This window comes from Lissotriton vulgaris, chromosome 10 (assembly GCF_964263255.1).
Source record: "Lissotriton vulgaris chromosome 10, aLisVul1.2, whole genome shotgun sequence".
Taxonomy (NCBI): domain Eukaryota; kingdom Metazoa; phylum Chordata; class Amphibia; order Caudata; family Salamandridae; genus Lissotriton; species Lissotriton vulgaris.
This window is the reverse complement of record NC_141698.1, coordinates 413,439,534-413,466,309: the sequence shown is the minus strand read 5'-3', so window position 1 is coordinate 413,466,309 and position 26,776 is coordinate 413,439,534. Positions and strand designations below refer to the sequence as shown.

General features: G+C 41.3%; 1 protein-coding gene across 4 annotated transcripts in view; it reads right to left on the bottom strand.

Moving 5' to 3' along the window:
* MAPK8IP3 (mitogen-activated protein kinase 8 interacting protein 3) overlaps nucleotides 1-26,776 on the bottom strand; it is a 599,057-nt gene that overhangs the window by 320,030 nt on the left and 252,251 nt on the right. For 2 of the 4 annotated variants that reach the window (XM_086941240.1, XM_086941239.1), the window contains exons 5-7: nucleotides 14,484-14,532; nucleotides 6,417-6,654; nucleotides 3,593-3,695 (exon numbers count right to left, since the gene is read on the bottom strand). In XM_086941240.1, coding sequence (XP_086797366.1) covers nucleotides 3,593-3,695; nucleotides 6,417-6,654; nucleotides 14,484-14,532 — 390 coding nt within the window. Of the gene's footprint in view, nucleotides 1-3,592; nucleotides 3,699-6,416; nucleotides 6,655-14,390; nucleotides 14,533-26,776 lie in introns of all 4 variants that reach the window. The other 2 variants (XM_086941238.1, XM_086941241.1) reach the window with 2 other exon arrangements.

Below are 26,776 nucleotides of genomic sequence, written 5' to 3'. Positions count from 1 at the left end.
CTGTATGTTTGTGCAATGTTAGTAGCCATTTCAATTAAAATGTTCTGTCTATAAATGACAGTGGGGTGCTACATGATGCTTTAGTTACGTTCAAAAATCACCCCTCCTCGTGTCCATTTAAGGGAGGAGGGTTGCAAACAATTATTGTTCTAAAAAGTGGGCTGTGGTTCTAAAACAGTGCTTCCCAAACTTTTGGCTTCTGGGGATCCCCACTTAATTACTACTGGAACCCAGGGACCCCTGCGAGTCATTACTGAAAGCCAGGGACCACAGACTGAGCCTAAGTCAATGATTTGAAAGGCAAAACAATGCATACAAATTCAGAAAAAGCATTCATCAAACAAATACACAAATGATGACACATATTATTTAATTTGCAAAACACATAAAAATAAAAAATACATTTGAATTTTTTTTTAATAGAAAGGTTGGAGGTTTTCTAAATTCAGTTGAGGTCACTCATCATTCATACATTATTCTGTTTGATGCACCTGCACTGCTCTCACCAATCAATCTGAGGATACTAATTACATTTTTTGACCTCCAATTTAAAATCCCTTCACATTTACAGTACGCTTTAAAAATTTCAATTGTACATTTATCTTCTTTATTTATATGCACTTTATTAATCTGTTAATATTAAGTAATTTTCTAAGTAGTTGCAGACCCCCAAGGAGGCTTTGCGGATACTCCGGAGTCCCCAGACCAAAGTTTGGGAGCCACTGTTCTAACATATTTGGGAATCATTGTTCTTATCAGATGGCTGCTTTCATTTATATATCTTTGTGTCCCTAGGTTCCACAGTACCACAGTAGCACCCATAGAGCCACTGACAGAGTCCTACACCACTGCTTCACTTCCTTTTCCATATCCTGCGGGAGTGCCAAGTGTCAAAGAAGTTTTTTTTTTAAGCTGAGCCTAGAGTTTTGCTCACAGGCACAATCAACCAAGATCTCTTGTAGTTTTTAAGCAAAATGTGTGCATTTTTAGGTGTCATGGTGCTGTGGGAGATGAAAAGGTACAGTGGTATCTGTGACTTGCAGTGAAATTACATCTCATTGGCTGATGTCATTGAATTGATATTTAGAACAAACATATATTCTCCTTTTGTGGAAGCTTTTAGTATTTAAACCCTAAACTTGCTAAGGCAACTATTAATGCTCCCCAAACAAAATCTAATTAATACAGAGCTTTCACAAGGACTACTAACCAAGGATAAATAGGACTTCACCTCCATGGTAGTTTGTATGATAACATAATCTCATAGCATTGATACCTTTATTTCTTCTACCTCTCTCCAGTGGTTAATTCCCTACTGAGATTTTTAACCCCCAATGTTTCCCCCTTAATAATCAGATGGGGCAATGTGTACAAATAGAAATCTACTTAATATGCTTCAACTAGTCAAACTTGTGCCACATGTCAAAATGAATGCAGTTGTTCATTTTCCCCCTGTTACGAAAGGCTTGTTTGTAATCCCAAATTCACAACCACAGAAGAACTGGGCTATTCTGATATAATCTTCAACATAACTAAGGCCTAGCTCCTCATGAAAATAATGAGAAAGGCAGAGTGGTAGGCCTATTAGATGCCTGCAAAATATATTTTCTTCAATTTTCAAGCTTTTAGTTTCACGATAGCCCCAAATGGCTGTCCCACGGGTCAAAATAGGCAAACATTTGTGTTTGTATATTTCTTTTAAAGCCAACATTGCTTTATTTCAACTATCTTAGAGAGAGATGTTTAACAGAATTTATATGTATTTTAACATTTACACATTATAATTATATTAATTATAATTATATTATAACTAAGCCTATTCACAAGCAGTAACTGTGCAACACAAGCAAATCTACAGGGGCATCTATGGCACGGTGAAAAGCGCAATACCGGTGGTCGGTGAGATTCTAGACCACCTGTGGATCGAACGTATTTAAATTAATATGAAAATAGGGGAAGGGAGAGAAGTTCATGGGATATATGTAAGAAGGTAAAAAAGTAGATGTTGTTGCCCAGGGCCTTCCTGGTCATAACTGGCCCAAACAGAACTAATGCCATAGAAGGATATTGTTAAACGTCTCTGCCCATTGCCTAGACGCTGGGTCTAAATGCAGGATGAAACAGGTGAACTACAGATGGGAGGTGTCAGGCACTGGCCTAGTGACATGAACTCAGTGGCCAGTGGGCAACTGGGTCATTTCACAAAACCTGCTCCCAGAAAGGATGACAAGGAAAGGCATGAAGGGCAGAAGGGAAAACCCAAAACTTGTAAGAAACAAATTAAATGTGTGTTCTACTGTCTTAAACTGAGATGGAATGACTCCAAGTCTGGTTTTATTGAAGAGAACACTTTGAATTTTAGAAATGTTTTGTATCTTTGTGAAGAGTCTAAACATATTGTTGTAATTAAAATGCTGTAGATGTTGTATCTGAGAATTAAAATTATTTCATAACATTTCATATTTTGTAACTATGTGAGACTTGTTTACATTACACAAATGGGATATTAATAACTATTGAGCTTGTGTGTCAATGTTTATAAAAGTAATCTAGCTGAAGAGAATACAAATGTTCGATCACAATGAAATAGATCACAGTCAATGAACTAAGGAGACTGCTAAAGATGTTAAACATCAAACACTCCCAGAAAATAATTGTCTAAGAGAATGTCAAAGAAAATTACAAAGCAATATTAGAAAACTTTTGAGGGTTGGTTAAATGACTGCAGAAACAAAGACATAATATAATCCTGAAGAATTGATGGGATTTCACTGTGTACAGCACAATGGACCTCATATCTGATCTTTGATTGATGTAATCTAACAACAGTTTTAACGATGTCTTAAGTGACTTATATAAGGGATCAAAGCACTCTTGAAAGAGAATTACTGTGCACTCTCCAGGTCAACGTAATGTCCCCTGCCCTCTATTTCAGATTATCGCTGCCGCTCATTGTGTCCTATGAAGGTCAACTCCTCATCTGTGGCATACTCACTGGGAGAGTTGGAGCCTCATTCCAACTGCAATGGAGATTACTTATCTTTTTGTTCTCCTCAGCAGGAAGTACCCCAGCTGAAACAACCTTTTCATTGCACACCACTCAGTGAGTGAGATATATAATTTTTTCAATGTGTACAATCCCCCTTTCATGGATGTCTCGTATTGATTAGTTCCCCTCTACAGTCTGCCCTTCTGGTTCTCATTCATCCTCTGCAGCACCCCAAATCCCTCAACCACTTTTGAGTTTCTAGGAGGGGTGCTGTTGCAAAATTCCAAACGCATTTCCATTGAGGCTAGCACACTTTATACTGTCCATCTCCCCCATCCTATTTAGACTTAGTGGCTTACTAGTGCGCATCAGTAACCTTCACTCTAAAGTGTAACCTATGCAGCATACCATTTCGATGATCCCAGAAATGCAATCTCCGACAAGGCTGTTATTGTCACACAAAGTAATTAGAGTGATTTAACAGATAGCCCAAAGTAATAACTAAAAACTACATCTGACCACCATAAATATGCCAGCAAAAAGGGTGAGTGTTGATGCTTGACAAGCCCTCTATTAATGAAGACTGTAGGTTAAAGCACATACCTGTTTCCAGTGCGGTCAAGTCGGGGGTCCTGGCACATGTCAAGTTCAGGGGTGGAGTCAATAATGTCTTGAACGTCAGACCACTCATCACTGCTGCCCATCCCTGCTGGAAGACATCTTAGTTGAGATATGCTTAAGAGAAACATCATGCCACCATGTTTTCTTTGTTGAGAACAGAGAAGCCAACAACCAGTGCTACATAAGGGTATGCAGAGTTACTGTCATTTGAATAATGGGCTTCATGGGAACTTAAGGCCCACTGTCTGAAACAAAGCGTCAGTTTTAGATCTCTTTGTGGATATACAGAAATCAAATATTATTAATGATTATCTTTATGACCAATTATTTGCTCCTTTATGAGAGTTGACCAACATTCAAGCAGTACAACACAATAAAAAGCATCTCCGGGATGATAACACTATTTTCATTAGACTATTCCAAGTTACCAAGGGAGGACTGTAGGGGACAAGAAAGAATCATGCTGAAATAATTCCAGGCAAGCCACATTTGCATCAGATTTCCTTGTCTAGTGTCAGTAGGTAACAAGGAAAAACAGCAAACTTCAAGAGTAACTAATGAGGTTTAAGGACTTCTGGATGGATACACTGAGGTCAGATATGTGAGTACACTGCTTAATTCAACTACTGAAGAGATGAGTATATGGATGGTGAACCTTCATCTAAAAAGGTCTTGAGTCAATCTGCAAACATTCTTTTTCAGATTTGTTTTGCAATTATGCTGAAGCCTCAAATATACTGGAATGGCTATGTGGTTACTGACTCCCACTTCAAGCAGGACATGTTCTGCAAGTAACTCTAAGGTATAGAATCATTAGTTTGCACAGTGCCCTGTATTTTAGGAGCTATCCAGGCAACCTGATGTTGGTAAGGGAATATCAGTGTCTGTCTGAGGACACAGATGATTGTGCACGAAGCAAAGCTGAAAAGAATGTTCAAGGGAGGACATGCAATCTGGAACAGCAGCTTAGTAGGAAACTGTTACAATCATCAATTTTGGCATGGAGAAAAATTTCTCCAGATACATTTTGAGACTGAAGAGCAAACTGAGATCTTTAAACCAGAAGGATGGCATCAGTATGTCAGGTAAATGGGACATGTTAAAGAGGTTCATGACGTAGGGAAGTACAGAACTTATTTCAGTTTTGGGGGAGTTTATTAAGGTCTTCCAGTAGCAGATTTCATTTTCAGATGCAAGAATGAAATGTGGAGAATAAAGGTATATCAGACAAAAAGATTAGGCTCTTGTTCACAGAAAGTTAGTAGAAGAAGAGCACAATTAAGATACAATATCGAATAGGAAGGCAGGGCAATGGACAGAAAAAGAGAGAATCTAGATGTAAGCCTTGATGACCAACAGTAGGATCAGGCAGAGATGTCAGAGACAAGAAAAAGAAGACCAAGAGGCTCAAGGATAATTTGGAAAGGCAGATCAAGAGCCAATTGAATGCAGCACCATGGATGCCAAAGGGTTTTTAGTATCTTGAGGGTGCTGATAGCGTCAAAGAGCACCAAGAGGTTGAGTAGCATAAGGATATTATGTAGTCTGAGTTGGAGGTCCGAGGTGATCACACTTAACACATGAATGAGGGTGTTTTGTGTGGAAGGAAGTGCTTGAAAGTCAAAGAGAATCAAGTTAAGCATGTTTTGATCAGTCAGATGCATAGTGAGAAGGTGAAACATGAGCAATCCAAGTGTGTTGATAAGAGTAGCTGTGAGGCAGGGAATAGGCTGACAGCTGGTAGCTTTTATTTGAGAGATTCTGAGTAAGAGCCAATGAGCGATGAGCAGAGAGTTGTAGAATCTGGGAGGTCAGGCAGGAAAGGAGCTTGATGATTTGGAGAATGAAGGGGCCAAACATATGTCAGAGGGCCATGGGATTAACAGCAAATCCTCTAGAACATGAAGTCAATAGCCTGTTCATTTCGAGGGTTGTTTAGTCTTCCACCGAAGTGAAGGCAGTGGTATAAAATGAACATTCCGTCTGCTTGGAGCATCATGCAGTCAAGAAGCTATCCAATGAAAAGGCAAAGGGGCTCAATAGTGTTATCTCAGGTCAATAAACAGAGACAATAGCTTGGAGATACATGGAATCAATGACTCATCAAGAGAGACCAATTTATGTCTCCGGGATAAATGCCGCACAACATTACAATATGGTCTGTTGGAGACCGATGGCCTGAATGGTACCTACAGTCTTCCTTTTCACCAGACTGATATATGCATTCTCTGTCTCTGGTCACTGTCGCAAAAAGAGGTATTGTGGAAAGAGATATACAGTTTGGAAAAAGTGCACATCCTTAACTATTGCCTCTTCATGCTACTCAATGTTTGTCCTAATCTTAAGCCTCTGATGCCAATGTTAATTACAATATGAAAGCTAGTAGACTGAGCTTGGGCTGTTGGAAATGGAAGCACAATGAGCCAATAGGCTGAAAAAGTTAGTCTGCTGTCAATAACAAGATGCAGAATGAAAAAAAAAATGTACACATTTAAGAGAGTACCAGCAGGCACCAGAGAGGAATAGTTTCCACATCTGAGTAGGGATTATAACATAATGAGCATCAGAACTAGTATATGTTGGGATGAATCCTTGACCCGCCTCTTCCCACCCCATCACACACAATTTGCTCTTGAATAAAAGAACTATTCTCTGAAACAAAATAGAGGATGGCAATTGAAACAACGTCTTCAGGAGCCAACACTACCTCCCTCCTCTCCTTCGTGTGTTGTCTCCTTAGTTGGCACAGGTGACTGTTCCTTTCGACAGGTGCGTGGCCACCTCCCGGAGTCGAACGCTCTCTCACCTATGCTGACGTTTCTCATCTCCTGTGTGACCTGGACCTCCATGTTACGACTGTGGCGCTTTTCTCTTGCCCGCTTGTTGTTCTTTGCAGTCATGTTATAGTCCAGCATTGGCTGCAAACTCTCATTCAGTGGTGTGACAGCTGCAGAAGGAACAGAAGAAGTCGGCGTGTTGGACTTGGTCCCAGTGGTACTTGGTGTGGCTGGTGCTGAAGACTGGCCTGATTCCGACATCTCATCCTGTTGGTTATGAAGACAAGAATATGAGAAAGGAAAACAAGCAATAAACCAAAAATATTCATTGTTTACTGGAGACAAGAAAATTGCTGTATCCTAAAAGTTTAAATGAATCCGGTGCATTAGTATAAAAATCCATTGCCTCATCACGTTTGGAACACCATTTAATAAGTGGATTCCTTTTGGTGGGTAGACTGAATGTGATCTTACTTATCATTGAAAGCCTAATAGTGCAGAGAGTTCAGCCTGGAATCTTGGATGCAAGTGCCCCCTGCAGGCCAGCAGGGATCACCCATTACTTATTGCCACCTATTTTGAAGGTTGGATACTGACTGCTTACCAGGGTGTGGGGTGACTGAAGGTTGGCAGCAGCAGAGATAATAGAGAAAGTCACAGGTCATTTTGTCTGCACCCTTGGGAAAGAAGTCTATATAACTTGTTTGTATGAAGTACGTTCAGCGACCTAAAACTGGGTACCTTAATTTCACTTGCCTGTTTGTACTGAGCTGTGATATGTGGAATTGTCAAAGTACATGTTGTGTTTGTTTGTGGTATGGATGATGGTTTTCACTTGGGCACAACCATTGTAGCTCATGATGGAGCTCCCACTCCATGTATTCTTGTGGACATGCACGAGGTCTATGGTATTTCCTGGTGTAGACATCTCTATTTTCAGTTGGGGCCAGCCTCCAACCTATCTTTGTGAGGAAGCCACAAAAGATGTGCACAGCAATCACTGTCAACGTGATGACTTTAAAAAATACCACACATTTTACTTCGCTGAACTGGATAAGAGCTCATATCTAAGAGCCAGATCCTTGTATTCATTTAGACTTTAGAGAAGAGCTATTGCACTAGCAAAGACTGAAGTCTGATCAAGAGCAGGTCTCTGGAAGGAGTTCTGCCACTGACCGGGCCAGGGGGGTCATAACTGGACCGGGCATACTTAAAATCAATCGAGAAAGTAAGCTCATAAGGAGCCTTCAACGGACAGAACCAATCCAAAGCCATCTACTTCACGAGAGAAAACACTCCAGTTTAAAGAGTACAGTGAGCCTGGCTCATCTTGCTCTGCACTGTACCTCCCCATACCATCTAGAACCGACTGTAACCTCCTTTTTAGTCAAACAGGGACAATTCCAAATTGTCATTTCAACCTAGAATATGCAGAAGCCCGCTTGAGATAATAAGGTATAGGTGATCTGTCATTCAAACCGAGAGCTTAGAGCAGCCCAATGGAGGTAATCAGACCAAATTTAAATCTATTGCAAATTGGGCAGTGGTACATGTAGCATGACTCTAAATTGTTGTTACCACTTTGGAATAATCTCGGACTGTTCAAACTGGCTACTAGTGGGGATTTAAGTGTACAAAGGATTAACCTGGCTATGGAGTAGGTGTCTAGGTACTGTGGAACTTTGTTATTTGCTACACTAGGTCTGGGATTACTAACGTCAAATAATTTTATTCGGTTTAAAACAAGTTAAAACTATAAAAGTAAATAAATACAGTTCATCAATCTAAAAACATATTACACCTTAGATTACCTGCACCACTTAAGAAACAAGCAAGGAGGTGGCAAGGATACAACTCTGTCTGACCCCCTCACCCCCTCGCTTTAGAAGAAAATGCTCAATACATTTATCTCTCTCCCCATATTTTACCCATGCTGGTAAATTTATGTGTAGGTCCCTCAGGAAGAAAACAACGTTGATCCCATTTCCAATATGAGAGACTTGTTACAGTACCCGTCACTGATTGCGGTGGGCCATGAGCTCAAAATGGAAATGAGAAAAGGCAATCTTTAACTGAATAGGAATTTAGCGGCACTCTCCTATATAGGTTTTAACCATAAATATGCATTCTTACAATATGTTCCACTATCAGTGAAGTGATCTTGAAGCCTTCTGCAGACTTTTGCAGATATCCATTTTGCATAGAAAATAGTTACATTAAAAAGTATTTACAACCTGTCTACCTATGCTAGCAAATATTGTAGAACTCATCAAGGATGAGGTCAACCTAACCACAGTCTAATATCTAGAAGATGATATGGGTGAATAATTACTGCTTTAGCAAAACTTTTCTTCTTGGACATGGAGTCCTTTATAGATTCACCAACTTAAGAGGAGTACTTTTACTGTACTACACTACCAACAAAAATAATAATTTGTATAAATGGTGTGACGGACTTTTGTATCAGGCACCAGTATAAGAAACAATTCCGCTGTAGATGTACTAGGCGATATTCAATAATGCATCTTTACTTTTGTGGTCCAATTAGTGTGAATTCTACTCCAAGATTTACTAAGGTGGAGATGTGGGATTCAGGAAAGAAAAACTGAACTTAAATTAACTGATCAATATGAAACCAGAAATGAATTCACTAGAAAAGTAAATGAGTTCTAGGGGACACTGGATCTCTAGGAATGATAGTAAATGATATAAAGCACAAAACATATACTTCCCTATACCTGGCAGGTACTATTATGAAAGCTACTTTCCAAGATGGGCAGCAAAGATCGCTTTTGTGAAAGGCCAAAACATGATTGCATGTAGTTACAAGAGTCTGTTCTCATGTTAGATGTACATAGCTCACAAGTGGGAGCCAGGAGAGTAGTCCTCATGTTTGTCTAGTCCATGTTTTTTTCATGATATATCTGTCAAAAATGTCATACCTCTTCAAAGAGTATGAAAGACAAGACTGTACCACTGTCAAAAGTGAATTTCCAAATGTGAATGCTGTATTCATAAATTAATTTCTAAGTGTAATAGGTGCCATTAAGGAATGATTTCTGGGCATCCTCTGGAGTAATTAGCGCCAAGCTGCACCTCCGCTCTAAAATTAACAAGTCTGAGTACTCTAATGGCTAGAAAAGGGAAAAAATAGAGGAGTAAGCTTTAGCATCCAGGATTTTGAGGATGATAGTGGAAGACGCACATTATAGAGAAAACCGACCAAACTCAAATTGGAGTACATATGTATTATATTGTCACTAATACCAATACCTTATTTGGCTTACATATATTTTCCCTTATCCTTCATTTGCGCCAAGAAACCCAGTATGGTACTGAGTGTGTTAGAAATGTGATCAGTAAATCAGTGAATCATTTACTGTTAAGTCCTCAGAGCGAATTAGTTGATGACTAAATATTTGCGTATCCTTAGGTCTGATTCCAGACCTCCTTTTGCGTGTTGTGTAGCAAAGTTCCTCAGTCATGCATGGCTTACTAGACAGAAGCCTCCGATAGGAATGGTACAGCATTTTGCCGAATGATGTCGACACACAACTGTTGTAGGGCTCTGCTTACTTAAGCTTTAAAACCACATCTTATACACGTGCAATTTCTGTTCTCAACCTTCTGTGCTGTTATCCAAGGGAGGATTGGACCTTTTTAGAAGGTTTGTTGTGGGTTATAACCTGAGCCTATTGCAAAGGACTTTATTACGAAGATCTGTCATGTGGTTCCTCACTTTTACTCCCAATGTATCAAACGTTTGTTGCACTGAGGGCCCAGAGGTGTACTTGAATGAATTGTTTTTATATATTATTTTTAGCAGGTTATTGTATGATATGCTCATCTTGTAACTCTTTTGAAAAATGTCTTTTTATAGCTTTTATGACACTAGTTGTCAGAATAAAGCATAATTGAATTGAACTAAAGATTTTAAATGATAAGATAAACACACTCAAATTAAAAGGAAAACATCTTGTGAAGAAAATTGGAAAAGTCACAAAATTGTAGAAAGCCTTAAAAATGTAAGCTGATTCAATGACAAAAGTCTTTTGTCTACACACTACTCTGTGACCGGAAAAAAATATAAAATGGTACACACTTGTGGTCTTTATATGTTGTCCAAAGTAGACTAGGCATAAGGAAATGGGTAAGCCCTTAAGATATAGAAATATTTTTAAAAAGCACTTTGAGATGACATTAGCCCTCTGACAGAATTATATCATGTGATTCTATAATGGCCCCACGCACAAAATGCTGATGACATTTACTCATGGAGGTTTCAGTCTATCATGTTAGGGCATTGCTGACTACCATGAAACGCACACATGATTCAGCAGTTCCTTCAGTCAATCTGTGGAAACCACAAATTAAGGAGTAAGGATTGAATTCATTTGGGACTGCATGTTACTCAAATGTCTTACTGTTTTAACATATTAATGTACATGGAGTATGTTCATGTAAGGGTACAGGTTAGGCAACTTTTTCCCCATGGAGAAACCCTTCCCCAACATTAGCACTGACTGTCAGGAACACACATTTACACTAGCCCTTGCCAAGTGTAAACTTAAGCATGTTTTCTGGGTGGGAAACTGCCAGCAAAAGATTGTGATCTGAGAGTTTGTAGGTGTTCAACTACTTTTACAAGTGTTCCTCCCCAGAAAAAGCCACTGCCTATCCGTGAGATTTTCTATGAAGCACTACTACACATTCTTGGCGTAATATTAAATGTGGGTAAATCATGTTGCCAATGAAAATTCAGGTTTTGAGATTACAAAACCTAACTTTACATTCATCAATGGGGCATCTCTATACATAGGTAAGACTGTAGACAGTAAACAGTTGTTCATAAAGCAGATTCTATTTCATCGTATTGAAACACGATCTTAATATCATCAATTATTTGGTAATTTTCAATTTCCTCCTGAGAGTGTGCATCATTTTACACTACTTCACTGCTTTCCATCTTCAAGCTTCTAGGCATCCCTTCACCTTACACCATGAAACAACTATTGACCATATCCACCAGCAAAGAAATAAATCGACATCAAAGCAGCTTTTGCATTATTTTAATAATTATGTATACCCAAAACTTAAGTTAGACTCCGTTCCCCTTTTCCTTCAGCTGTGGATATTGATTCAAAACCACAGAGGAGAATCAAAATGTAATGCAATATAACACTGCCCTCATTTACTTGATGGATCAGTGGGAAGTTGACTCAAGCTCCAAATGAACAATGACAATATCAAGGTAGAGGCCTTGATATCCTCTATTCAATATTGCAAGTCAGTAAAATGGAATCATTTATATTTCAGTTCTCAATTTTCCCTTCTGGGAGAAGGACACTATGATTGGTGGTAGTGGGAAGGGATATGTTGTATTTCTAAAATAATCAGTGACCCATTGGTTGAATTTGAAAATTATCTTTCATCTTTGTCAATATTGCAAAATCTCACCTGCTGAGATGTATCTTAGCTCCGGATGGATCAGCAACTTCCTGCTTGCCGAGGTCCTCCTCCCTGTTGCTTTCACAGAGAGGTGGCCCTTTGTATCAGAATGATAAACAGAACTTTATGCAGGACTAAACACAAGGACTTTTTTCTGTAAGCGGTATCTGAAGAGATTGGACTAAGGGAAGTGAGCCCCATATCTGATACCCAATGCAAGTGGGCAACAGTCAAAGCAAACCATGGCACTGTTAGGGAAGTTTTGACAGTATGAGACCAATGTATTAATATACTCAAGAAAACATGTCTTCCTGTAACTGTAGGCAAGCTGACTTTGCACAGGGTAGACATTATGACAAAACAGTATCCACCAAACACACACATTTCAGTTCCATGTAACACAAAGACAAGGAACACAGACAGAAAGTGTGATGTAAGGATGAAGACATGGGACAAAGGGATGGCAGAGTAATAATCCTTTGCAGCCAAACACTTTTGGAGAAATAGGACAACCTTGGTCTCAGGTACCTGTGCTTAGATGTGCCAGATCGAAGAGCATTAATACCTAGCAGACCTGCATTAGTGTGAAAGTATGAAATCCCACAAAAATACTGCCTTGAGAAAAGGGAGGAGCTGAAAAAATTAGCTCAACTAAAGTACAGTTGAGCTGGCTTCCACTTAGAAGCAACACCTTTCTTCATTGTTTGGCCCGCCAGGACAACATGGATGTGTAAATGTAGGAAGCCACATATCTATCTTAAAATCGTGTACACCCTTTTCACTATTAACTTATTATAGAGGAGACACTACAATTTTGGGAGGAATATTGAAAAAAGTCTACCAGCGTGTATAATATATTGCAATTATAATCTTATTCTACCACATACCCATAACATGTTATATACAACTCACTATTCTGAGATTAGTTATTTCCAAAGACTATCAGGCATCTACAGGATGCCCTACACAGGACTTGACCCCAAGACATAGCAAACTGTGCCCACAATATGGAAAAAAGTACAGTGGCAGTGACACTTGCACAGGCGATATGAAAATCCCGTCATATATTCCAAAGGACTGGGGTATAATGACTAATGGGTAAAAGTACCCAACATACTAATGGGATGTTCTATTTTAACATTCTATACACATGAAAAACTATTAAGTACCCACCAGAATATAACCACAGAAAAGCCAACAATGCCCATTAGTTACACCTGAATCATTATTATTAATGTGCCTAATATGCACAGGGAATGAAACTATGGGTTATTAAAAGCCTACCTATGCACCCAGAAGAAAAGACACCAATGCCCAATCATTTGAAGATGGGATAATATCAACATTTAGGATATCCTGCCTGGCTCTCCACTGGTTACCACCAAAGCCTCAATTGAGGCAACAACACACACCATAGCTTGTCATGAAAAGATAGTGACTTGAATTGTTATTCAGCCTAGGCCAGCGTGGTAAGCGAGGAGTCTTTCTCAATTCAGCAAGTGGAGGAGTGGACTTGTAACACTGCGGTCCATAGCAGTGTCAACAGCTGAGCATGAAAGAGCATAGTCTGTGCTGATGGAGCACGGCCTCTGTAGGGCCTCCCACTGTCTCCACCCCACACTGTGTATCCAAGCACTTCTTTATTCTGCATCCACCTGTTACTTATTGTCATGGAATTCACACATCCCATTAGCCCTAATCCCACATCTGACTGCACCCTCAGAGTAATTTTGTAATTCCATAACTACCATAAAATATAAGCAGCATTACATTTGAACTCATATATGGAGTTTTACATATCGCCAATATGTCACATTCTGGCCACTTTGAAGGGTTCAAAACATTAAGTTGTGGGTTTCAAGACAATGTGATTATCAAAAGTGATTATCTTGTCCATGCAGATGTCTCACACACCTTGAGTGATTTTGGAAGAGGCGTTCAATTGTTGTATGTGGGCCTGCTCTTTTCAGTTGTACATGTTATTATATTAAGAACCCAGATACTGTCGTATATATGGCAATATTGAATGAAAGCATCACTTTTATTTTTTAAATACAATATTGATGCCTATAATTTACTCAAATTTTAACGGGTTTTCTTTATATTATTTTGTCCGTTCACTAGCACTAGCCAGCCATTATTTCTAATTTGAATTGTTTATACGTTAATTTCCCACTTGTTGCTTTTTAAGTTTTTACTTCAAATGTTTTGCACTCTAATGTCTCTTTAGAAGTAAGTGTAGCCGAGGGGGGTATGGTTTTGTGTGCATAAGTTGACTCTGCTGAGGGAACACATGTGGTGTAAGAAAAAGTACTCTCTTTGCTCTTAATAAAGGAAGAAATGTGGTGACACCCTCATCAACAAACTGGTTTACAATTTCCAACTAAATGGAGGTTAATTTTGTAATCCCTTCCTGGTGTTGCCCACCTCACTGTTGTTCTGGTGGTCAAGGAAGGGCTGCAAAGGGTTACAGACACAGGTCGGCCTCCGCCTTCACAATGGGGGTATGTGATGCCCATGAGAGACGGGGAGGCTCCCATGACTGTCTAGCAAACCTTATAGATGCAGTTAGACTTCACATGGCTGAGGTCACTCGGGTGCCAGTGGTCCGAACCGGGGGTGATCTTGGTCCCCATCTGCCCACGTACCATTCCATCTGTGAGCGGGAAAACATTCAGCGACGTCGGGCGCTCCTTCCTAAAGGGGGTAAATATGGGCATGGTGAGGGAAGGGAGAGACAAACAAGAAGACCATATTCAGTACAGAAACTATGCAGGATAATTTAGGTAACACCATTCAAAGCAGAAAACATACTGCTCTACTTAAATACAGTATGAAGTATATTAAGAAAAAACATGACAATTTACTAAAGACATCGTTCTGTGTAAAAACCTTGCTGGTTTCCCCAATTTCGCCCTATAAGCCCACCTACATCACTCATGTTTCTATGTAAAGGCAATTCTTCATCCCCAATGACTTGCCACAGCATCCAGCAAACCAGGTCCATGATGGAAATGATAAAAAACACAAGGTGTTTTGGTGGTCTCTTTTATATTAAGTGGGCTTTACTTTTCTCACATTTCTTTCTTACTGCCACTGAAGAAAGTTGTATTAACATTCAATACGCTTTAATTGTATTAGCTGACTTTCCAGAGAAAAAAACACCAGTCATAATCTATATGGTTCCATTTTTCTGTGGTTGACAGAACTGAATCCAGTTCCAAAGTCATCAAAAGCAACTGGAAGGGCACAGTACCATATATAGCAGTATGAAGGCACATGCACACAACATCTGGGGCCGCATTACACATGCGGCACACTTACCTTCACTGCGCCGGGCACACCTTTTTAAATGAAGGAAAGTGCACCACATTATGGTGAATGTGATGCCCCCAGGGCAGCCGCAAACTTGTGCTACTACTGGGTCAGTGCATTCCCGTGAAATACGGAGCAGCAACCCGCCAGCACTTATAAAGGGGAATAGAGATCCCCTTGCAGGCGGGTGCAGTGAGAGACTTTACCCCCTTGGAAGGGGATGTGGAGGTCCATGGGACCTCCTTTCCCCCTGCAGAGGGCTGTACTCAGGAGGCAAACTGATAGTGCACCACCTTTGAGGTGGCACATTGTCAGTGCGCCTCCTGAGGGCTTCTTTGCCTCTGCGCCTGCCCCTGACTTCTTTAGGAGGTACTCTTGTTCAGTGGGTCTAACTAGGTCCCTGTATCCAGCCCACGCTACATCGCGGTAGGCCTGCACTTGTGAGTTTGTACCAGACCGAGACAACCAGATATACACGGTTGGCGCTTCATGCTTTTTCTGTTTGAAGTGTTGCACCAATACTTTACATATTGCCTCTGAGTTAAGCCTGACTTCATTGTGCCATGGCACCCGAGTATTGAGCACAGGTTAATTCAGGGTTTGCTTGTGACTTCACCCTGATGAGGATTGTGGTTCCTGCTTGAGTAGGGTTTCACCCCCCTAAACCAGCAATCCAATTACTTACACAGTCTCTGTGCTGAATTCAACTGCAATAAATCCAAACTGACAGCTGAATAATAGCATGTTGAACCAAAAGCAGCCCAAATTGCCTTCCTTGTTTTCATTTGCAACCTTTATGGTATGGGAAGTGAATATAGGCTTCAGCCAAAATGAATCTACCATCTCCGTTGTGAGTAGGTGTTATCTCTTAGAGATGTGGTCAAGCAGACTTGGTATGATCCTGACTTTCAATGAAGTAGAACCTTCAAGGGGGCTCTTGGGATGAATGTAGTCCTAGAAGTTTTCAATAAGTTCATCATAATCTTTATTCAGCAGATACTGTGATAAAAGTACACACATGAATACAATTAAGATATAAACATTGAATCTTTAAAATCAATCAAAGTCCTTCAAACCTGATTAAAATCATGGAATAATTACTCATGTACCAACTCGAGAAATCATCGTCAATCATAATGTTCCTCAGTGTGTCCAGTGCCATTGACTTATAATCATAAGTTTCAGTATCACCACATTAGGAAGGGTTAATAAATTGAGCCTACAAAGCCTAAACACTACAGCTAAAAACGTATGCAAATTTTCCGTCCTTACTCAGCTGGGTAGGGGTGGTGTGGGGCAGCTCTGCTTACAGAGCAGGATAGGAGTAGCTTGCTGAATCCAAGTGCGCAAAGCGCTTTGCCTGGCCGTCTTGGGCTGGCCAAACCGTCATGTGTACTTTGCATGTTCTGCACCAGGCTGCATTGCAGTCTGAGTGCAGAACATGCCCATTCCCTGGTTGAGAGCCAAACCATGGCGCTCAGACCAATCACAGCACTGCATTGCAGCGTTGTGATTGGATATGGTAGCCTGGGAGCCAGGTGTTTCCTGCATCCTGCCCTGAAAGCGGGCAAAGTTGAACGAGAGGCAGCGGTAGTGGCAATAGGTAAGTGTTTTACATTTTTTCCATTCCCTCCTCCCCGGAGCCCACCTCCCCACCGCCGTTAAATACCAGCCGCCACTGCCCTAGGACAGGGTGGACAAAAGCTAGTAAATTTGTGAATTGAAATTTAGTATACTTTATTCATCTGCCTTTCCTTTAAATTACACAAATCCAGAGGGTTTGTCAACAACCAGGAATAACAATCCATATGTGTTGTACTTGTACAGTGACAGAAACATTTTTGAAGGAAATCTTAATCCATATCAAAAGGCTTCAAAAGTTGTCGGCTACCCTTAAACCCATTGACTGTACTGCTGAGTCTATAGATGACATAACACATCCTGAAGTAGAAAGTGGGCAAACTGAATTTGCAGCTGCTTCTGGCAACCCATCAACCAATAATCCCCATGTGGAAAGCAGTGGACACAGTAATGTTGAAGTCTGGTGGATGATACGTAATGGAAACACTGACTGCAAGTATTAGCAATCAAATTGAATATGTAAGAGACTTTGGGGCTAGTTCATTACATATAACAAAAGAGATGGCAGCAAGCCTCACCTGCTGCCACGGAATTGAATAAACACTAGATTTTTTATATACCTGGATCGCCTAACTATAACCACCCTCTTCGATGTTTTAGAAACAAATGATATTGATGGCAAAGCTAGACTGGCCATATAGGACGCACTGAGAAACACATATAGGCTTAGAACCTGGGCGCTGCTTTTAACTCACTGCCCCGTCATTATTTATTGCCCCAGAAATTTGCAGTTGATGATGAAGGTCCTAAATCCCCCAATTTCTTATGAATTATGCGCAGTCCAAAGATGCCATGCTACAAATAACCTCTCAGTAAAGTTGTTACACAGATAGTGCCAAATGAATTAGTGTTTTTTAACCATATTTATAATTAATATGTTTGTTTGATGGTTAAAGAGTGCACATAGTAAATTAAAATACATATGAGTCAGTAGGGAAGTCTAGCATCAGTCAAGGAATCTTCTCATTCCTTTTTGATTTTGACCAGTGAGCTAGTAAGTAGCTGTGAGTAGATCAACATAAAATCACAAAATGGAAGAGTTAGAACGTAGGTCTTCAGTTTAATTTTCTCCTTTACACTGACACACTCAATTAAATTAAGGTGCTAATTTTTGGGTAAATGAGCTGATGCACCAATACCATTAAGGCTGTCAGGTGGTTTGGTAATACCACATATTTTGAGTTTTCTACCCAGCCAATGCTAAAGATTGTGGCGAAATATGCACAGCAGGTGGCAATACTGTATTTGAATCACTGCAAGGCCCATTTAGTATCACTGGATAATGTATTCATATACAGTGGCACTTTGGTTGAATCATTTAATTTCGCTGGCACACCAGGTAACATGCACAAACATGGTTTTAGAGATATCAGGGGATTGGTGTCACTACAACGCATGCTTTTACATCGCATGCCTTTACAACGCGGTTTTTACCACGCAGTCCATTACAACGCATAATGCTTTTAGGCGCTGGATAGTGAATTATTTAATTTACTATTCCAACTCCAGTCCCCGTGGATAGCAGGGAAGGTGTTGGATAGTAAATTAAATATATTCCCTATCCTAGAGCGCCCCCCAGCGCAATGCGTTGTAATGGTTTGCGTTGTAATGGTTGCGATGTAATGGTAGTGCGTTGTAAAAAATGCGTTGTAAGTGATGTTCCCCATATCAGGTGTTCACGGCACTTACATATTTTGAGCTCTTGCCCATTGCATTTTTGGCACATGGGAACATTATTACCACCTCTATTTCTAAAATCAGAATCCTTGTGAGACATTTCTCTCTGTTTTACATAATAGATGTCACTAAATATGCATCTTTTACTGCATGAGGACATTCTCCATGCCTTGCAGGTTTTAGAAGTGTCTTTTTTTCACCACATAGCAACTGCTATAGAGCACAGTCCTATAGTTACTGGTCTAAATGACATAGCAGTGGAGTTGGTCACGATCAGACAGCCATGCATTTTTTTCTAACAACGCAACTTTTACAACGCTGGATCCATTACATCGCATGCCTTTACAACGCATGACATTACATAGCAGATGCTATTACAACGCATGCCATTACAACGTAAGTATAGGTAAGTATATCATTTTTTTATTTTTTTCTTTAATTTATTTTATTAATATTAATTATAAGGAATATGCTACTTACCAGTATGCATCTGTTCTTGGCATAGAGGGCTGCAGAGTGGTACATTATGAATAGATCGCCATCTGGTGTTGGGCTCGGATGATTGCACTTTGTTTTTCTCTTGGAGAGTCTTTTGTATCTTGGTGACTCCTCCCTTGGTTGGTAGTGCGCATGGGCATCGGCTCCATCCTTAGATTGTTTTGCCATAGTAGGGTTAGATGGAGTAGTATAGTAGAATACAGATAAGAGTGCCCATGTAAGTGTATCTAAATAAGATAATGTTGGAACAGACACAGGTTTCCGGGGAGGCTGGGAGGGCATGTACCACTCTGCAGCCCTCTATGCCAAGAACAGATGCATACTGGTAAGTAGCATATTCCGTTCGAGGCATATGGGCTGCAGATGGTACATTATGAATAGACTATATAGCAGTTCTCTCCCTAGCGGTGGTCGTCCGTGTCTGTTGCAACTGTCTGAAACAATGTTTTTAATACTGCTTGTCCCACTCTAGCTTGTTGTGTTGTGTGCACATCTACACAATAGTGTTTTGTGAAGGTGTGCGGTGTAACCCAGGTAGCCGCTTTGCATATGTCATCTAGTGGAATGTTTCCCAGAAATGCCATAGATGCTCCTAGTTTACGTGTAGAGTGAGCTCTAGGAGGAACAGTTAATGTTCTCTTTGCCTTTAAGTAGCATATTTGAATGCATTTTACAATCCATCTGGCAATGCCCGCTTTGGAGATGGGATTGCCTTTATGTGTAGGAGAAAACGCAACAAATAGCTGTTTTGTCTTTCTGAAAGTTTGTGTTCTTTCTATATAGTACAATATGGCCCTTCTAACATCCAGTGTATGTAGGGCTCTTTCAGCTACTGTTTGTGGTTTTGGAAAGAAAACCGGTAATTCCACTGACTGATTGATGTGGAATGCTGAAATAACCTTCGGTAAGAATTTTGGGTTTGTTCTAAGAACCACTTTATTTTGGTGTAGCTGCATAAATGGTTCTTGAATCGTAAAAGCCTGCAGTTCACTTACTCTTCTAAGTGACGTGATAGCTATGAGGAAGGCCACCTTCCATGTGAGGAATTGTATTTCACACCTATGCATAGGTTCAAAGGGTGGCCCCATTAGTCTGGTAAGCACTATGTTGAGATTCCAGACTGGGGAAGGTGGTCTTCTTGGTGGAATGACTCTGTTGAGTCCTTCCATGAAAGCTTTAATTGCTGGTACGTTAAACAGTGACAGATGTTGCCTGTTTTGTAGGTACGCCGCTATGGCTGCGAGATGAACTCTGATAGAGGTATATGCTAGGTTACATTGCTGTAAGTGTAATAAATAGCAAATGATTTGTTTAGTGGATGCGTCCAGAGGGTTGATGTGCTTACTGTTACAGTGTATAGCAAACCTCTTCCATTTTGCTGCATAGCATGCTCTGGTGGTAGGACGTCTTGCTTGTTTAATGATTTCCATGCATTCTGGTGGTAAATCTAAATACCCAAACTCTATGACCTCAGGAGCCAGATCGCTAGGTTCAGTTGTTTGGGATCTGGGTGCATTATTTCTCCATGGTTCTGTGTAAGATGCATGGGTAATAACCTTAGCTTTTGATGTGGTACTTGTGAGAGTTGTAGCAGCGTGGTGAACCACGGCTGTCTTGCCCACGTGGGTGCCACTAGTATCATTGTCATTGAGTGTTGCTGCAGTTTCCGAACCAGTAATGGAATTAGTGGTAGAGGAGGGAACGCGTAAGCAAATTTGTTGGACCAATTTATCCACAGTGCATTGCCCTGGGACCTTTGGTGTGGGTACCTGGATGCGAATTCTTTGCATTTTGCCTTCTGATGATTGGCAAACAGATCTATCTCTGGTTGCCCCCATTTTTGGAAGAATGGCTGTAGTATTTGGTCGAGCAGCTCCCATTCGTGTACTTGTTCTGACTGTCTGCTTAGGATGTCTGCTATTTGATTTTGAACTCCTGGTAGGTGTTCCGCTAACAGGTAGATCTTTTGAGGAATGGCCCATCTCCATATGTCCTGTGCTAGTCTGGACAGTTGGAGAGAGTGTGTCCCCCCCTGTTTTTGAATATAATACATTGCAGTCATGTTGTCTGTTCTGATCAGGACTGCTTTGCCTGTTATTTGCATTTGGAAAGCTTTTAGTGCTAGAAATATTGCTAATAGTTCTAGGTAGTTGATGTGCAGTTTCTTTTGCTGCACACTCCACTTCCCCTGTACTGTGTATCTGTCCATATGCGCTCCCCATCCGGAGAGCGATGCGTCCGCTGTTATTATCACTTGTGGAATTGGCTCTAGGAACGACCGTCCCTTGGAAATGTTTTCCGTGTTCCACCACTTCAGAGAGCGATACGTCCGGTCGTTTACCAACACCAGATCTGTAATCTGACCTTGAGCCTGATTCCACTGTGTCGCTAGACACTCTTGTAGTGGGCGCATTTGTAGTCTGGCATGTGGTATTAGCAGTATGCAGGAGGACATCATGCCTAATAGTTGCATAAACACTCGTGCTGGTAGTGAGTGTTGTGGTTGAAATCTTTGTATTAACCCGACCATTGTCTGTACTCTGATTGGGTTGGGATATGCTATTGCCTTTTCTGTGTCTACTGTAGCCCCCAGGTATTGCTGAATCTGGTTTGGTTGCAGGTGTGATTTTTTGTAGTTCACCGTGAACCCTAGGTGGTGCAGCAATTGAATTGTCTTCTGTGTGTTGTGAAGACATTCTTCCTTTGACTTGGCCTTTATTAGCCAATCGTCCAAGTATGGGAAGACATGTATTTGTTGTCTTCTTAGGTGTGCTGCCACCACAGCTAGACATTTTGTGAAAACTCTTGGTGCTGTTGTGACACCGAACGGAAGGACTTTGAACTGATAGTGTTGTCCTTCTAACACAAACCTTAGGTATTTCCTGTGGGCTTTGTGAATTGGGATATGAAAGTAAGCGTCTTTTAGATCCAGTGTAGAAAGAAAGTCCCCTTTCTTCAGTAAAGGGAGTACTTGTTGGAGCGTGACCATGTGGAAATGCTCCGAATTTATGTAAGCATTGAGAGGTCTGAGGTCTAATATTGGTCTTAGGGACCCGTCCTTTTTGGGGATCAGGAAGTATAGAGAGTATACTCCTGTTCCTTGTTGATCTTTTGGGACCTTCTCTATTGCATGCTTTTGTAGAAGTGCTAGAACTTCTTCTCTTAACAATGTCAGATGATCTTGACTCATTGGACGCTGTTTGGGGGGGATGTTTGGTGGGGTAGCTGTGAGTTCTAGGCAATAACCATGTTGAATAATCTGTCTCACCCACTTGTCTGATGTGATGTTTTCCCAGACAGGTAGGAACTGTGATAGACGTCCCCCGACCGGTGTTATGTGGTCTGGGGGGAGTTCTATGAAGTCACTGTTTTGGGGTTGAGGCGTTGCGGTTGTTATTATTTCCTCGGCCTCTACTCTTATTGTTGTTACCTCTGTAACTGCCTCTTGAATTACCTCTGGGTGATGTTGGTGTGAAAGAGGTGGATTGCTGATTCGTTCCTGTATTCTTTGAGCCCCCTCTATAGGTGGATCTACGAAAGGAACCTCTGTGTGTTGGCTGTTGCAATGCTCCCATTGACTTAGCCGTTTCCGTATCTTTCTTCATTTTTTCTAATGTCTCGTCTGTGCTTGAACCAAACAATGTCTTTTGATCAAATGGTTTGTTCAGTAGGGCTGTTTGTACTTCTTGTTTGAATCCTGAGATTCTAAGCCATGCATGCCTTCTTAGCATGACACTGGTGTTAATAGACCTTGCTGCAGTGTCTGCTGCGTCTAATGCACACTTAATGGAAGTATTAGTTATTATTTTACCTTCCTGTATTAATTGATCTGCCTTTTTCTGATGTTCTTTTGGGAGATGTGTGGGAAGTTTTTCTAACTCATCGTAATGTGCCCTGTCGTAACGTGCGAGTAGTGCTTGTGTATTGGCTATACGCCAGCTATTCGCTGCCTGTGATGCTACTCTTTTGCCTGATGCATCTATTAACTTCGACTCTTTATCTGGTGGAGGAGCCTCTCCTGAAGATAATGAGTTTGCTCTTTTACGAGCGTTTGAGACCACCAGCGAGTCTAGAGGTACATGCCCTCTAATAAATATTGGGTCCTTTGGAGCCGCTTTGTATTTTTTATCAATTCTTGGGTTTAACACCCTGGCTCTCACTGGGTTTTCGAATATTTCCTCTGTGTGACTAGGAAGACCCTTCAACATAGGCAGAGTACCTGATGTTCTCTGTGCATTAGGTAGAGTCTCTAACACGAAATCCTCTATTTGAGGTTCTGTATGCATATCTAGTGTGTGATATTTTGCTGCCCTATTAATGAGCTGCACAAAACCTGTGTTATCATCAGGTGGTGAAGGCTTTGAGGGATATAGCTCTGGGTCGTTGTCCTCATCTGACCCTACATCATAATTTTCCCATGGGTCCTCCTCATCTGGGATAGTTTCGTCATCCCCTTGAGGTTCTCCTTCCCTTAGATCACTGTCTACATCTGACTGAGGTGTAGCTGGTCTTGGTGTGGAAGGTGTAGGAATATTTGGCCTATTGTGAGGAATAGGAGAAGAGGGTGTGCCTCTAGGACGAGCAGAAGCAGGAGGAGTTATATTCGTCCCCATTGTTCTCTTTTTTGAAGGAAGAGGTTTATCTTCTGACTGTTCACTCTTTCTCTTCTTCGTGACCACTTTCCCAGTTTGTGGATCAATAAACAAGATCTTTTGTTTGGGATCTGTCTGTTGCTCCTGAATCGGTACCGAAGGTCCTGGTTCCGAGAGGTGCTTTTGTTTTCGATCGTCAGGTCTTGTTGTTTTCGACACCGAATGTCTGCTCGATTCCGACTTTCTTGGTATCGAGTGTATCTTGGGCAATAAGTCATATTTATGTTTCGACATGGAATGTTTCGATACCGAGCTCTCCTTTGTATGTAGCCTCGGTGCCGAAGTCGATGTCGCCCTTTTCTCGGATCCGACATGGTGGGAGTCCGAGTGTTTCGGTTTCAGTTTCGGTTTCGTTGCCGGGCCCGAGGGCGGGGCGTCGGAAACTTTTTTCAGCGGTTTGACCGGGCCAGAGGGCGGGGTCGTTACCGCACGGGGTCGGTTTTTCGGTAAGGGGACGTCGTCACTCACGGTTTGTTGCTCGATGAGTTCTTCAACCTCCGACTGGTCCCCTTCCGACCCCGACTGGTCCTCTTCTTCCTCGATTTGCTCGTCTCCGAACAGCTCCGGGATCGCTTCCGCCTGCATTCTGGAAACCTCGTGTCTTCGAGCTCGACGATTTCTAATCGTTAGCTTGGAGGAGAATGCTGCACAGGCTTCGCAGTCCCTGGATTCGTGTTCAGGCGATAGACAGAGGTTGCACACCTCGTGTAGGTCCTTGTGTGGGAACTTAGCACCACACGTTGGACATTTTTTGAATGGAGTCCTTTCCATGGACTCCGGGCTTGACTGCGTCGAGAAAGGCCTCCTGTTCTTCGACGTAGATCCAAGTTTTTCTCTTCTATTTTGAATTTGCAACGCGTCGGAATGGAAATGAACGCGTTCGATAACAATACCGTCGAATTGGAAAGGGAATACGCGCCGAAAAATCACTTTCTTCTGAAGTTGATCTGGAGCGTCTCGATCCTCATCCGAACCCGATGGCGGAAAAAAACAATCTAAGGATGGAGCCGATGCCCATGCGCACTACCAACCAAGGGAGGAGTCACCAAGATACAAAAGACTCTCCAAGAGAAAAACAAAGTGCAATCATCCGAGCCCAACACCAGATGGCGATCTATTCATAATGTACCATCTGCAGCCCATATGCCTCGAACATAAATATATTAATTCATTTTTTTTATTATAAATTAAATATATTAATTTAAGTAATTTTAAAAATAAGTATGAGTATAGGAGTATATGTTTTGGGGTACTGAGGTATATGTTTTGGGGTGTTTGGGTATTTTTATGTTTCAGGGCTGGGTTTGGGTTTTGGGGTACAGGTGTATTTTTAGGTTTTAGGGCTGGGTTTGGGTTTTGGGGTACAGGGGTATTTTTAGGTTTCAGGGCTGGGATTGGGTTTTGGGGTACAGGGGTATTTTGAGGTTTTAGGGCTGGGTTTGGGTTTTGGGGTACAGGGGTATTTTTAGGTTTCAGGGTTGGGTTTGGGTTTTGGGGTACAGGGGTATTTTTAGGCTTTAGGGCTGGGTTTGGGTTTTGGGGTACAGGGGTATTTTTAGGTTTCAGGGCTGGGTTTGGGTTTTGGGTTACAGGGGTATTTTTAGGTTTTAGGGCTGGGTTTGGGTTTTGGGGTACAGGGGTATTTTTAGGTTTTAGGGCTGGGTTTGGGTTTTGGGGTACAGGGGTATTTTTAGGTTTCAGGGCTGGGTTTGGGTTTTGGGGTACAGGGGTATTTTTAGGTTTCAGGGCTGGGTTTGGGTTTTGGGGTACAGGGGTATTTTTAGGTTTTAGGGTTTGGGTTTTGGGGTACAGGGGTATTTTTAGGTTTCAGGGCTGGGTTTGGGTTTTGGGGTACAGGGGTATTTTTAGGTTTCAGGGCTGGGTTTGGGTTTTGGGGTACAGGGGTATTTTTAGGTTTTAGGGTTTGGGTTTTGGGGTACAGGGGTATTTTTAGGTTTCAGGGTTGGGTTTGGGTTTTGGGGTACAGGGGTATTTTTAGGCTTTAGGGCTGGGTTTGGGTTTTGGGTTACAGGGGTATTTTTAGGGGTATTTTTTTCTAACAACGCAACTTTTACAATGCTGGATCCATTACATCGCATGCCTTTACAACGCATGACATTACATAGCAGATGCTATTACAACGCATGCCATTACAACATAAGTATAGGTAAGTATATAATTTTTTTATTTTTTTATTTAATTTATTTTATTAATATTAATTATAAATAAATATATTAATTCATTTTTTTTTATTATAAATTAAATATATTAATTTAAGTAATTTTAAAAATAAGTATGAGTATAGGAGTATATGTTTTGGGGTACTGAGGTATATGTTTTGGGGTGTTTGGGTATTTTTATGTTTCAGGGCTGGGTTTGGGTTTTGGGGTACAGGTGTATTTTTAGGTTTTAGGGCTGGGTTTGGGTTTTGGGGTACAGGGGTATTTTTAGGTTTCAGGGCTGGGTTTGGGTTTTGGGGTACAGGGGTATTTTGAGGTTTTAGGGCTGGGTTTGGGTTTTGGGGTACAGGGGTATTTTTAGGTTTCAGGGTTGGGTTTGGGTTTTGGGGTACAGGGGTATTTTTAGGCTTTAGGGCTGGGTTTGGGTTTTGGGGTACAGGGGTATTTTTAGGTTTCAGGGCTGGGTTTGGGTTTTGGGTTACAGGGGTATTTTTAGGTTTTAGGGCTGGGTTTGGGTTTTGGGGTACAGGGGTATTTTTAGGTTTTAGGGCTGGGTTTGGGTTTTGGGGTACAGGGGTATTTTTAGGTTTCAGGGCTGGGTTTGGGTTTTGGGGTACAGGGGTATTTTTAGGTTTCAGGGCTGGGTTTGGGTTTTGGGGTACAGGGGTATTTTTAGGTTTTAGGGTTTGGGTTTTGGGGTACAGGGGTATTTTTAGGTTTCAGGGCTGGGTTTGGGTTTTGGGGTACAGGGGTATTTTTAGGTTTCAGGGCTGGGTTTGGGTTTTGGGGTACAGGGGTATTTTTAGGTTTTAGGGTTTGGGTTTTGGGGTACAGGGGTATTTTTAGGTTTCAGGGTTGGGTTTGGGTTTTGGGGTACAGGGGTATTTTTAGGCTTTAGGGCTGGGTTTGGGTTTTGGGGTACAGGGGTATTTTTAGGTTTCAGGGCTGGGTTTGGGTTTTGGGTTACAGGGGTATTTT